Below are 14,846 nucleotides of genomic sequence, written 5' to 3' on the forward strand. Positions count from 1 at the left end.
AAGTATTTGGCCATTAGACATTATAGGCAGATGAAAAAGTAAGAAGACTGCATCTGAACTGCATAATTTGCAGTTTATTTTCAAATGTGAGCTTCAGGCTAAAGTTTGCCCTGCATGAAATTCCCTTCTTTTGTGAATCTTGTAGTTAATTAATCAACAGATTTGCAAAGCCAATTGCAAAAGCTTGGGAATGTCCTTGCACTCATTTGGTAAAGGAACGAATTCCTGTTATGCCTAATGGGAAAAGTGGCTTCCAGTGCAAAGGCTGGAAGTGTCATGAGGTTCTGTAGGAGCTGCAGAAACAGCAAACACCTCATTTATGAAAGGATACAAAACTACTCAGAATTTCCTCATGAGGAGGGCTCAGTACAAAAGGTTCCAGCTCTCCTTGCCTGACATAACGTCGCAGCCCAAAGCGAGAGAATTCAGTCTGACTTTACAAAGTGAAATGACTCCTGAGGTGCAGAAAGAGCTGGTAAGAATTAACCCTTAAGAGATCTTCATTTCTTTCTGAAGGGGAAGAGTTTAGATGAAACACAGCATAGAAACAGGCCTTAAAAAAAAGTCAACCAGCTGACATTTCCTTATGTCTGTGATGTTTCTGAGGACTCTAAGTCATGTTTAAAAAATTTCTCTTTGCAGATACAGAGCAGATCAGGGAGACTTTGCGGAGAGGGCTTGAGATTAACAGCAAACCTGTTCTACCTCCAATAAATTCACAAAGACAGAACGGGTTGAACCACGACCGAGCACCGTAAGTTTCACCCTGCACACTCCACACTCAGATGGGGGGCATGGGGAGGCTAAAGAGTTAAGTGTGGGAAACAAGGTTAAAGCTGGGTGGGAAAAGACTTGGCAGGGGGAAAGGAAGGCTAGCAGCAAATACTTGCACAGCACAAGGACAGAGGGAGAAGAGCTGCTGAAGTTGGGTTAATGGGCTGATACTCAGGAGGGCAGATTTTGAGGAGGGTTTTTGACAAACCTTGCTAATGCAAAGCAGCTCTGACTGTGTTCTGTAGAACCTGCTGTTTGTGATGTACAGTGATTGGAATCAAACTGGACTGAGCCCTGTAAAATGTACGGATACCTATAAAGTGCATGGTATCCAAAGAGCTAGGTGGCATAGATGAGTGTTTGCTGATGTTTTTGCCTAAGCATTTCGATTTCAAGCCCATCATTACAAACCTTTTGCTTAAAATGTTGGGTTTATTCCCCCTTTTATTTTTAAGTGACTTTGATCTTACCTTGCTTAAGCATGCATGTACTGGCAGTAACTGCATACCAGTACCACCCTGCTCTCTAATAGTCTGTAGACTAACAGGTGATTTAAGTAGGACCTGGTGGTCCTCATTTGTAACTTGACTTCGCTGAATCTATAGGAAATTACCTGTGATTTCAAGCCATCTCCGGTATCTGGACTTAGGTCTTTGGGGTTTCTCCCCTTCCTCGCTTCAGCTTGTTTCAGTTGCTGGTTAAATATCTTCCCACCAATCTTTATGTTTTCATCTAAATGATACAGAGAGGCATGCATCTTTGCTGTGCTCTTTCATCTTGGTATTTCCTTCGGTTTCCTAGTCTCCAGTGAACATTTGTGCTTTCTTGTTCCAAGAGTAAAGATCATCATGAAATCAGCTCTTTCCTGTAGTGCCAGGCAGGGACAGTGTCCTGCTCTGTTTCAGTTCCTGTTCCTTTCTTGATTCAAGCATTTCATGAGAAAAATATTCCTCATCCTTTATTAGGACCCTGATGTCCTTTCTTGTTCCATTTTGTGGCTGACTTCCGATTTGCCTTGTATATGAATATTTCCGAGTTGCCTAATCCTTTTGGGGGAAGTATTATGTCAGTTGCCGATGCTGTGTACTAATAAGTAATATGAGATATTGCTGCTTATTAAAGAAAAATCTCAAGTGGCTTTATTATTGCTTTAGAAATAATCTTACTTTTGCTATATAGTAATTCTGTGGAGCCAGATTCTGACCTGACTCCGATTTTGAGAAGTATTTCTGTACCTAAAGTTTGGTCCTGTTGGCACCACTGAAAAAACAAAACAATTTGCACAAGTCACACCCAACTTGGGAAGGCTCAAAAGTATTGAGCAGCATTTCTCACAGATGCTGGGCTCACATGAATCTGCATGCCCAGTGAAAACTCTGAGTTCACAGTGGTTGGGGAAGACCAGAGCCATTTGGGGTGCACATCAGGTCAGGAAGGCAGCTGATTGGTAAGCCTTAATGCTGGGAGACAGTTGCTTAGATAAGAAAGCTTTATGTTATTCAGGATAAGATAAACAGAGATGCACTCAAGACACGGTGGTGAAAGGTTAGCAGAGGTCTAAGATGAAGCACACAAATATTTATCTGGGGTTTTAACTGTTCTGAGGCACAGAGAGGAAAGCAGGTCAAATTCAGAGCCTCATAGCCATGACAGTGCTCTTTGTTGCAAACTTCTCTTACCTATAGCAGCTGCTCACCCACCCTATCTGAAGCCTGAGTGGTAGGAATGGCTGGCTCCCAGTGTTTGCCTCCTAGAGATCAATACATTTCTCTGAGGCCTATGGTTACCACTATGGAAACTGATAGCTAGCCTGTTTCTCCACAACAGCAATTGATTTAAGGAAAGAGAGCTGTCACCTGTGTGTCTTGCCAGCGGGTGGTTTGGTGATAGTACCAATAGGTCTCCTCAATGCAAGTGTGTCATAGTACTTTCTTCCTCTATCTTACTGACTACTTTGAGAGGAATTTGATGAAGGTCTTTTTCTATTTGTGTAGTGGCTTGTCTTCTACAATTCATGTACTGGATAAAATGGGACTTGTTGAGTGCATTGGGCATACTGAGAGGGGTGGTTTGTGCTGGAAAGCAGTGTTTACTCACAAACTCAAACTGGTACTTAAATCAGGCCTGATGAGTATATTTACTGGCTGAAATTTAGCAGTCACCACGTTTTCCAGCACAGTGTGGTACAGATAAAGCAGAAGAGGGAGATCTTACTAGGTCTCAACCTTTCTTAACACACTGTCTCAGCATGTCTTACGTGTTTCAGCAATGTTGCTCAACATGCTATAAAGTACATGAGCATGATCTGGAGACTCTTGTCTTCAGCAGCTACAGAAGGATGTAACTTAAAGAGTTTAGCTTTTTCATGTAGTAATATATCTACATCATATTCACTGCAGGTAGCTGCAATGGCAAAGGATGAGACACAAAAGCACAAAACCAGTGCAGATACAGTAATTTCATTAGACTTACAAGCACCTGAGATGAAGGGCAGCTCTGCACATAGATCTAGTCCTCCTGGTGCAGTCCTTGCTTGGGCCTGGTAGGGTTACAACTCAGTTCTGTCCTTCAGTGTAAATCTTGTGTAATCAAAGGCAAGTCATTTAGCTATTGAGCTTCAGTTCTGAATCTATAAAATGGGACTAATAACAATGTCATCTTCTTGAGGCACTACAAGGATAAATATGTTAACGATTACGAGGTGGTGGCTGATGGGAAGCAGGCTTGTGTGTAATCATATCCTGCACTGTACACACCAGACCATAAAATATCAAACCCATGGTTCATTGCAGAGGGCCTGTGAATAACTAGTGCGTTAGAGGCTCCTTGGGAACTTGACAGCAACACTGTTGGGGCATGGCAAATTGTTTCAGATCCCAAATCTACTTGCCATAGGGAGCACTGCAGAACCCCAGGCTGTCAAATTTGCACCCAAATGACATTAGGATCTTAAAGTCTGACACAGACTCTAATGGAATTGTGCAGAAGAGGAATGTGCTGTTTATTTATCATAGATTTGCAACCACCAGCTGCTTTCCTAGTAGCTTTCTTCCCTTTCTTTCATCTTAACCCTACCACCCACACACAGTAATCTATCAGAGCTTAAAGGCAACAACCTGTTCTGCATTCAGTGTCACAAAATTGTATCAGAAGCACTCAAACTCTCAAATATTTATTGGTATAAAATGTGGAGGATCCGAATTCCATACAGATTTCACTGCCTTTGTGTAGTTACAGTTTTCAGCACTTACGCAAAAGCCTCCTTTTGTTTGGGTGCAGATAGGACTTGATTCAGTGTTCTGGCCCCAGCAAAGCACATACTTACATGTAAAGCATGCATACTACCATACTGTCCCAGAGTCCTAAAAAAAAAGTTCCTTTGAGAAAAAACTGGTTTCTGTCAGAACGCTGTTGGGCAGCTGTGGTATTTTGATTCATTAGTGTTATTACTGTAGACTGTGTAGCCCTTTTTCTCCTAAGGATATGAATAAAAGCACTCTTAATGCTTAAAACTGCACCAGACATCTGTTTCTCAAAATGACTGTTAGCTCAGTTCGTAAGCAGCCATTAAATCAGTTAGTACACATAAAACAAAAGAACATGTAAATTAATCTTTGGAAACATGACTAATCATTTTGACCATAGGTAACATAATACTCTTGATTACTGCTTGGAAAAATGGGTGGTGTGTGAATATAAATGTACTTTACATTGTTTATTTCTTAGGACCCCTTAGCACCTTAGTAGGTGCTGCTCAGACAGACAGAAAGGCAAAGCTTCCGGTTGCCTGAACCATACCGATTCACTCTTGGGTATAGTGAGCTCTTACCCTTAGGGAACATTTAGATGTTAGGCTAAGTCCTGCTGCTGCTAAGACCTCGGAGGGCTGGAAGCTCCAGATGTCAGAGTTAAGTGGCACTTGTGGAGTCTTGCTTCATTCAGTATTTAATTTCTTCATGTAGTAAGTTCTGGAGCCGAGTCTTTAGTTTTCCTTGGTAATTATCTCTCTGCTTTCCTGTGAGGTAGGCAAATAGTATCTCCGCTTTGTAGAGGAAGATAGAGGAGTTAATTTGCCACAGTTGCAGTGAGAGCCAGGGTTGGGATAGGGGAATTCATGACCTTTTCCACCCCTCAAGGGTCCCCTTGATCACGCAATGTTGCTGAAAGTGATATTTTTCTGCCCCTTGGCTGACTCAGACTGTTCTACAGCTCCTGTGAGCTGAGGCATGGAGTAGAAACCTAGAGCTAGCATGCTGCATTGCTGCACATGCTGAGGCTAAAATTATCAGTAATTGCTACATTTCACTGTGCCAGGAGTCAAGTAATGGCCGTGTGCATCCTCGTGTCTGAAGGTGAGGCTTCAGTGTTCTAAAAAGGTCTCCCAAGGCTGTGTTAATTTGATGAGGCTTTTCCAGCATATCTTTGCTGTTTATCACTTTCCCCCTTCTCAAGAAGCATAAGGTGGTGTGGTTCAACATACCTGATTCCCCTATTTTTGTTTGGGATTCCCAGATAACTCTATGGGCACTGGTCTTCCCCTTGTATTGCAGTGGTTCATCCAGGGATCCACACTGAATGCCCCAGAGACCTCAGATCCCATCTGCATTCAATTTCCAGTCAGAAAGGTTGAGTCTAGGGAAACCTGAACATTCGGTAGCTCTGTGACCATCTGCTGATTCCATCCAGCCCTGAACAGTTTCCAGCTGTGTGTGGAAATGAAGGCAGCTTCCTGGCAAAGGGAGCAGGGAACAACCCTCCGGCAGGTGGGGCTGGCAGAACTGTCCTGGCTGTGACCTTCTGGTGCCCTGCACCCTGAGCATCTCAGGATGTTGGCATTCCTTTGTGGGAAGAAGGAGTTGTGTCACTCCAGGAGTGCTCCCTGGAAAACCCCAGACCGTCACACGGTGTGCCTGGTTTGGAGAGCATGAGTAACAGAGGCACCGCTTCCAGAAATGGAGTACTCTGCCCATGCAGTTCCCCTGACTTGGTAAATAGGGCATGCTGATGTCTCCTTTCAGTGAGTAGCACTGGGTTAATGCACATTAACAAGCTCCATCTGACCAGCATTTCTGAGGAAGCTCTGACAGTAATACCAAGATGTAGGATTTGTTTCAAGGCCAGTCTGCACTTTGCTTCTCCCAGTTGCACTGGATTTTGTTTGCTGCTTTCCTTGGGCGGAGGGGAGCTGTTGTCTGTGTAGCTGGTTTCCTGTCTTCAGTTCTTGGAGGCAAACTTTTACATAAAGGGGAACATTTCAGCATTCTCTGAAACTATCCAGTTCTGGCTAGACTTTCTGATTCTGCAGCCACTAAGCTGTAAGTTTCCAATCCAGTCCTGCTTATTTAGGCATGCTCTCTCATCAAGACGCCATTCAGTGGTGTCTTGCTTAAGTAAGGAATGCTAAATGGGGGGAGGCAATATACTTTAGGGAGTGTCTCCCATCATGAGGCTGAGTGCTGGGTGACAAGCCTGCGAACTAGTAAAGTAAATGTCTGGAAAACCAATGTCAGAAGAAGTGCAGAACGGCCACCATGCAATAATTTGCAGTTCTGCATAGCTTTCCCCATCTAGGAATCCAAAAGTGCTTTGCAAACATTGACTTAATCCTTGCAACATCTCTACGTGGAAAAACGTCTCGGTTTTACAGACAGGGAACCTGAAACATAAAAGACTTAACTTCGCTCAATGAGTCTGCAGGGTGCCAGTGGCACAGCCTGAATCTCTCCATCCCTGCTCAGTTGCAGTGCTGGAAGAGTCTTGGCCCCCTGCAAGCACTGACAGTAGTTACTATGCAGCTTTCTAAAGGGATGTGTGAGTGGCAAGATGCTGCTGGCATTGTCCTTGGAGCCCTTCCATGCCAGGAAATGCACACAGAACATCTTCACTGTCTGGTTTAACCAGGGTGACGAGCATCCAGGTCTGAACAGTCCAGCTAGCCTTGTCTCAGTGTGACCACAGCAGGAGCTGTGTAACCATGTCCTCCCCATTCCTGCACTTGCCTCTGTGCATCTGTGACATGTGCCTTAACTTCGTTTGCCAAGATGCTTAGGGCTCTTTCCCACAACTGCTGGTTTGCCCTTCAGGGGAGACTGTGGGAAAGACATTGGAGGATTGATGGCACTGAAGTGATCTTTGACTGTATCTTCGTTAGGGAGTGAAGAGGTTGGGAAAGGAAGAAGCGGGGGGGGGGGGGCAAGTGGTTCAACCTTTCTCTCCCAGCTCTGTAAGCTTGCACTAATGGTTTTCATTTTCTGGGGTTTGTGCTGAGAAAGCAAGGAGCAGTGACTCTAACTCAGGTTAGTGGTGCGGTAGGCACCCACTCCTACAAAGAGCCCTTGCCATAGCCAGCTTCCAACAGTATGTCCTTTGGTACCTGGGAGGGTAACTTGGAAATACAGTGAAATTATGCTCTATGTCAGTGACAGAGCTTGGAAGGGAACTGAGACCTCCTTCTGAGACAGATCCATGAGATCAAACACTCTGATCGTAAAGCAAAACACAAATGCAAGAATAAATAAACCTTTCTTAATTCAATCAGCCTGGATATTCTTGAATCCCATAAAATAACTGCCAGCGGTTGCTTGAGAAGAGGTTGTTATAAACATGGCTTAGAAGGAGGGGACATCCAAACTTTGTGCAACCCGGTGATTGCATTGGCGATTTTCCAGGAGCCCCATGGGCTGCTGCTAATTGCCATCAACTTAAGAAGGTTGCAGCCACCCTCGTCTTTAGTGCAAAGGCAGGGCCCTCGGGAGGCGGCAGGTTCCAGCGTGTGGCTCACATTGAGAAGGAGCACAGCACGCTGGGACATGTAGTCTCCTCAGGCCCTTTGTCCCTGTTGACAGAGGTCTGGGAAAGCTGCAGGCCACATTGGACACCTTTGCAAAGGTTTGACAACCCCTGTCTTGAAAGAGGGGGGAAGAATTAGATTTGGCTTTCTTTAAGTTCATGGGCTGTTAATCAGCATTCATGAGATTTAAAAATAAATAAAAAACCCCAACAAACCTCATTTCCTCTCTCTCTCTCCTCTGCCCAGAAGCAGACTACTGGTAGAAACCTAAGCTGGAAAAAATAGTTGAAAGTCAGCTAAAGTCACCTTGGTAACTGCAGCAATACACTTGCCCAGAACAGGAGACATCAAACCCAACTACAAACAGCTTTAAAGAAACAAAAAGAATGTAATCATCTAAAGAATTAATCTGACAACTGCCCACGTTTACACCTCCCACCAGCTCCCAATCAGAGGGAAATGCGCTTTAATCTCCTCCAACTCCCCTCCAGTTTCACAAAACATGAGATGTGCAGTCCTTAAACTGGGGCATTTCCGGCATGCCATTTCCATTTAAATCTACAGCCTTTCCTAATGCAGCAGCCTGGCTTTTCCAGACTTGTTTTTTCTGGACACTGAGAAACATGAATTTTTTTTGTGTGGGTTGGATGAAGTATTAAATCTGGATTAGACAAAGTTTGCAGCATTTTACATGATAGTCAGCTAGATCTTAGTCATAACAAGTAAAACTCCACTGGCTTTTGGTGCTGATTTATTTGGTGATGGGCTGGAGGAAGCAAAGGCTTACGGGTAACTGACAGTTGTAAAACCAGGGATGTTAGTGTTAGGAAGCAAACCTTTTCTACATTTTCTTCTGAGGCTCAAAGCTACAAGCTGTGGATGGCAGTGTGTGTTACGACATGAGCATTTCATTAATAACAACCTTGAAGTCCTGCTGACCCTTCATCTGGGCCATCGCCCTTTGGAAGGATTTCCATTCCCCAAAAGAGATTTTAAGGGGTCATGCCAAGTCCCTGTGTCATGCAACATATTCCAGAGTCTGCAAGTAATTGCACTGTGGCCTTTTGGATGTGTTATATGCAGTCCACAACACACAGCTCTTGTGTAGAAGGATTTAGCTTAGATAGATGATTATTTGGTTTCTGCTATTGGAGCTTCACCCTTAACTTTAAATAGCTGAAATTGTGTGAGAAACACAGAGACCGTGACTATTTTGGGAAGGTTTTGTGGAAAGGATTAATACTTTCATGTCATTCAAAGTATTAACTGCTATTTTGCTTCACTCCTTCACCTTTTTGACAGAAGGGCTGGTTACTTATTAATGTGAAGTCATAATTATTGACAGCCTTAAAGTCATGACAGTTCCGTTTGATAGTTACACATTAGTCAACATCTTCTCTTGAGCATGTAATGACAAACAGCATTTGCTGGTTTTAATAAGACTTAGAAAGCTTTGCCCCTTGCCTCCAGAATGTTGTCGTCATTCCTATTATTGCATTAGCAACCGGAGGCTGTTTTCCCTCCGGACTGCAGCCCCATTGTGCTAGCGGCTGTACTGGATAGCGTGGTGGGAACCTAAAATCCCACCTTCGGCTCAGGGAGGTTTGGAGCCATGGGGCATGGGGAACTGTCCTGTGTCTGTTTGTCCTTCTGACGCATAAACCTACCTACAGCAGCAGTTGCCTGGAAGGCTGTAAGGGGACATGCCCAGCACTTTTAGGCGGTCCAGGTGACAAGGGCACAGTCTCTTGTCTATAGCAGTAATATTGCTGTAAAGCTCCTGATCTGCTCCAGGGTGCATAAACTTCAGAGCTGCATTTAATGAGTGCAAGCTTATGGCCTGCTTGAAAATCATGCGTTGCTAATGGGTGACCCTTTGGTAGGGGCTGATAAATGAATGATTGGAAGCCATAGACCACAGGCTGACTTTCCCACAGCTCACTGTGTATATAAGATCTGATAAGGAAGTTGAGGCAAAGCTTAGCTTAAGGTCAACTGATCATTAATCAACTGTAACTGCACTTCTCTGGTAATCAGCCTGTAAAATGCTGGCCCACTCCACTCTTTGAAGACCCCACCTACAAAGAGCTGTAAAATGTTTGCTGAAGTAGATTAAACATAGCTTTAAGTGCCACCTATAGACTACAAAGCATGTTGTGTCTTTGCTTCAGGGTTAAGCCACCAAACTTGACGCTCTTGCTGACTCTCAGTCCATCAGCCCACCCTGTTTATAAACTGTGTCCTGAGTTACTGTGTCCTTGCTGGGCCCACATTGCTTTTGTGTGTTGCCAAGGCAGAACCTGGGGCATGGTTCAGTTTTTTGTCTTGCAGGCAGCCAAGCTGCTTGGTTTATTTTTTCTCCTCGTGTCTGATCTGGCCATGCAGAGTATTTGCAGGAGAGCGCTGTGAGATATCAGAGTTTAGCTTGTATCCTCATTTCAGAGTGGGCAGCTCAGCAGTCTGGGTGAAAGGCTCACCTAGGTCTGGGTGACCTGGCGAAGCAACAGGCTGATCTTCTTTGGAAGCCACACTGAACTATATTACAGTGAGAGTGGTGGATGAGAGTTATTCTGGGACAGAACCCAAATGTAAAATCAAGTAAAGGTGTGATTTAAGTCAGCTTGTGAGGGTCAGGCTGCTTCTTTATGACCATTTCCAGATGTACATTAAAGTGGTTCCTCTTAGGTGGAGGAAAGACCACGTTTACCAGTGTTCCCAAATGGAGCCACAGCCTGATAGCCTTGTTTGGCTTTTTGTCTGTCTGACACGATGAAAACACATTGCAGTGTGGCATCTCCCAGTTTCCTTCTCCTTTCCCTGTCCTACTCTGGTGATTCTGTGCTACAAAAACTATCTTAACAAAGTCTTAACCTCTGTTAAGTTCACATGGAATGCCAGGTGGCAAAAATACATCGCATGGCAGACACATCACAGCAGTCTGTCATCTGCAAAAATTGTAGTCCCCCCTTTTCTTTGTTCTGGCCTATCAAGTAAGGGATCGCGCTGATGCTCTTTGGACATATAAAGTGTTTATGATCAAGTATTTAGAGATATACCATTGAATTATCTAGAGGATTCTTTCTGGCAAAGTTCCTAATTATGTAACAGCATGACCTTTAGTCCCAGCTTCACAATATGCTGGTCTTGCAGAAATGAACGAATAAGAAAGCAAAGCTGTATTGTCTTAAAGCAGCTCTGTTTACAAGGGAAAACAATCTTCATATGTCCTACTTGTCACATGTAGAGTCCACCTTTTGGCTGTTGCACTTGATGCTGGTGGAAGAGGAGGGTTCTCAAAACGTTTTGGTTGAACTGTGCAAAGAAATGACTTAGGGATGCCTCAGACCTCAAAGATATTCAAGCTAAGGCACCAGGGAATGGACAACTCTGTCCTACAGGCCACTGCCTAAAAATCCTGAAGATAAAGCAAAAGCAGGAGGGAAGGCGCACATGGTAATTCTTCCAAGCCATTTTAAGGGGTTTTGGAGAACGTAGGTTTGCTCCCGTTCTTTCCGGAAATTTTAGTTCTTGTATGCTGGGAAGGGATGTACCATGTGTGTGCACCAATTGAGATCCCAGGTCGTCAAATCAAGGTGAAGAGCTGCATGCTGGGGCTGAGGGAGGCTGTGTCTCTGTAGGAGTGATGAAAACTCAGATGTGCGTTTGTACAGTTTGCTCCTGTGTCCTTCAGCATTCACACAATCGCTCTGAAACACAGCCGAAAGCACACAGCACTGGGATCCTAAATATGTGCATTTTGTCTCTTCTCTTAGAAGCCGTAAGGACAGCTTAGAGAGCGAGAGCTCAGCAGCTATCATTCCTCATGAGCTAATCCGCACAAGACAGCTGGAGAGTGTACACCTGAAATTTAACCAGGAGTCCGGAGCACTCATTCCCCTCTGTCTAAGGTGAGCGAAGCTGTCCTCCTCCTCAGCTTGTGCTAACATGCTGCTTTTGCCTTGTGGCGTTGTTTCACCATACAGACATGCATGCAATGGGTCTTTAAAGGCCAGAGCTGAGATATTTTGCCAAAACACATTAGAAACAGATGATTCTTTGCATGTGTGTTCATCAGGGTAAGATTGTTTCTCATTCTTTTTATGTCCTTCAGTGTATTTTGAGTGCTGAAACAGGACAGGGTTAATGGGGGGGGGGGTATTAATGTAACACTGGCAGCTCTGTGATAAAGAAGGGATGTCTTAACATTCTCTGTCAAAGAAATCCCTTAAGTTGTTAATTCTGGCTTACGAGCTCAGACACAGGTGGTTGTACAAAGTCTGTTTGCAGTCAGTTCATGCGTGCAAGTGTGTTTTTCAGCCAAATTATGTCACATACATGACAGAAGGAGCAAAAACATCGCGTGTGTACTCTGCACATTGTCTTTTGAAGGTTCAGGCTCCGCATACCACTGCAAGTGACTTTTCTGAGTTTCCACAGTTCAGTCAGCAGCATTTTTAAAAATACCTGTGGCAAATATCATAGTCCTTAACATAAAGATGAACTGTGGGGTTGAGACAAATGGTTGTAGGTGACTGAGTTACTTCAGCTTAATGGGTTACATATCTGTAGTATCAGAGTTATCAGCAGCTGGTGCACACTTGCCTGTGCCTGTTGAGAAACCAGTGGGATAGTTAACATGAATATATTTTATTTTACATCACAACTGTGTGAATGGTCTGTCTCATCAGTTACCACATCTCAGCTGACCAGCAGTAACTCATCAAGCAACTGGGATGTTAGGCGCAATGTATCTTACCTGAAGTTTTCCCCCTTGCATGTTGGAAGCCATGGGTGCGTGTTACACATGCTCTGAGCCTAAATACCAGAACCATGATTTTCCTTGTGGAAAGCACTGACAGAAAAAAAAAGGGAAATGATACTTTAGACGGTCAGGTATGCATGTTTTCTAGGCATTTGCTTAATACAGATTACGTTTATAAAGCACCAGGGCAATGGATTAGTAGGTATTGTCAGAGTAGGTAAGTTTAGCCCCACCGATAAGCCTGCTTAGAAATTCATCTTCAGATTCCCACATGATACGGAGTCCGGATTCCCTTCTCACAGTTTTCATCTTACTGAAAGACTGGTAGTCCTCTGCCCTTACATACGTCAGCACCTCATCATGGTGACAGGCATGCAGTGGGCTGTAGATGTATTCTAGTTCTGTAACAAGGCCCTGAGATTAAGGGGGGAGATAAAGGGGAACTCCCAGCTTCAGCAGGAGGCTTGTGACCTGCTTTGTGGAGCAAATCATACATATATATTGCAGAAAAATTAATAGTTGCTGCCTTCAAAAAGGTTTCCCATGCTGATGGCAGAAGGTACAGTCTTCATCATTCTGTTGTTTGCTGCTCATACCCTCTCAATTCACACACGTATGTTTTATTCCCCAGGGGAAGGCTCTTACATGGACGGCACTTTACATATAAAAGTATTACAGGGGATACAGCAATCACATTTGTATCAACGGGAGTAGAAGGAGCCTTTGCTACAGAAGAGCACCCCTATGCAGCACATGGACCTTGGTTACAAGTGAGAGAGCCTCCTTCCTTTTTCTCCCCCTTCCTCCTTTAGTGTGTCCTAAAACTGATCCTGCTAAGGGCTTCTGTGGTTTAAAAGGGTAACAAACTTGTGTTTTCTGCTGCACCATCTCTTATAGCTCTTGCATAATATTTTCAGTAATTATGGACTCAAAAAATAATGGTGAACTGTTAACTATTTATATTAATGGAATTCAAATTGATGAGCAGTGGCTGGAAAGTTAAAAAATCATCTGTGAATGTAAGTGTGCATTTTGTGGAGTCAGCGAACACTTTACAGGCAGTATTTACTCTTGATTTCTTCCAGAAAGGAATTTGGGGAGGCAGAGTGGAATGACCTAAACAAGAATGGAGCCAGGGCAGAAGAGCTAGAAAGCTGTGGGACTGTGATCCTGCAGAGCCAAGATCTCGGTTTTACATCATCACTAGCAGGGGAGCAGCACAGAGAGCACTGCTTCTTTCAGTTTCAGCTCTTTCCAATGGATTCTTTGACAAAAGCTCAAAAGCTTTCACAACGAAAGCACCCACACGTTTTCTGCACCCAGTTTTTCTGTATCACAGATTTTTCCTTGGAAGCTCCCCATCTGCTTAATTTTGAGGGTCAGCCCTATGGAGCAGTGATGCACTAATGATACGATGGTGTATCACTAGTCTGACCTTGAATTTCTTCATGGTTATGAACATATTGCAAAAATAAAAAAGCTTTGAGGAATGTGTTTATGCTGAAAAGCCCATCTCTGCGGGACTATATGCATGCACGAAGTCTCTGCCTTCATTGTTATTGTGGCATTCCTGCCTCCACTTCTGTTTTGAAGGCAGGGATTTGTTTTAGCATTGCAGTGTTGCAGTTAACCTTCCAGTGACTTGTTTTCAAGGCATTCCACTGCCCCTGTTCATATGTCTGGAGGACATCATACCTTGAAATCTATATGACTTGTAATGGAGCTGATCTTGGCTAGAATCATGTTGTGTGTAGGGATTTTCAAAGAGCTTGCGTGCTTTGATTGTACTGACTGAAAAGTGCAACGCTCCTCTAATGATTAACAGCAAAGGGTCAGGTTTAAGGGTGGGTCATTTGCTGTTGGTCCCTGTGCTTGCCAACACATGATACACAGGATCTTGTGACTGTGTTAACTCCAAACATAAGTGTTTGTTTGCATTTACATCACATCTTGAAATGTATTGATGTGTAGAGTAGTCAGGTAACCTCTAAATTGTGAATAACGGCAAGGATCAGGTCACCATTCAGACATGTTAACCCTTATGAACCTGGTTGATTCTATGTCTGTTTGGTAGAAAATTGTGGAAGATTTTTGGAGTAGGTTGGTGGGAAAGGTGAAGAATTGCTGGCTTCTGAGCAGCAATGAGAAGCAAGTTTCCTCGCTTGTCTCCTACACAAGGTCAATGTATTGGATTTTCTCATCTGACGTGGCTGGCTTCACTGCTGGCTCCTGCCCTGTCCTGTGATGAGCATGAAGGAGGACAGACTGGGTAGGGGAGGAAGGGAAGCTAAAAGCAGCACAGGACAACTGGAGGAGCACCCAGTTGTGCGATATACATGTGGGAGTGTCTGAGGCTCTTGGCTTAATATGCAATGGGAGGCTTCATCTGTGCTCAGCAGTCCCGTGTGGTGGTGTGAGTAGAGGAGGGAGGTTCATGTGGCTTTGCTTCAGAAGTAAAAGAAGTTGTGGTGCATAAAATTTCCAAGGAGGCGAGCTGTGTTTGGTTTAGTCCCTTGCAGC

The 14,846-nt window shown here is 44.0% G+C and overlaps 1 protein-coding gene across 4 annotated transcripts in view; it reads left to right on the plus strand.

Moving 5' to 3' along the window:
* Window positions 1–14,846, plus strand: part of SUFU (SUFU negative regulator of hedgehog signaling) — an 89,280-nt gene that overhangs the window by 59,514 nt on the left and 14,920 nt on the right. For all 4 annotated transcript variants that reach the window (XM_057421048.1, XM_057421049.1, XM_057421051.1 and 1 more), the window contains exons 8-10: window positions 643–754; window positions 11,338–11,472; window positions 12,958–13,096. In XM_057421048.1, the coding sequence (XP_057277031.1) occupies window positions 643–754; window positions 11,338–11,472; window positions 12,958–13,096 (386 nt within the window). The remainder of the gene's footprint in view (window positions 1–642; window positions 755–11,337; window positions 11,473–12,957; window positions 13,097–14,846) is intronic.

This window comes from Pezoporus wallicus, unplaced genomic scaffold, assembly GCF_028554395.1.
Source record: "Pezoporus wallicus isolate ANWC-B61680 ecotype Strahan unplaced genomic scaffold, APGP_CSIRO_Pwel_v1 contig_3365, whole genome shotgun sequence".
Lineage (NCBI taxonomy): Eukaryota > Metazoa > Chordata > Aves > Psittaciformes > Psittacidae > Pezoporus > Pezoporus wallicus.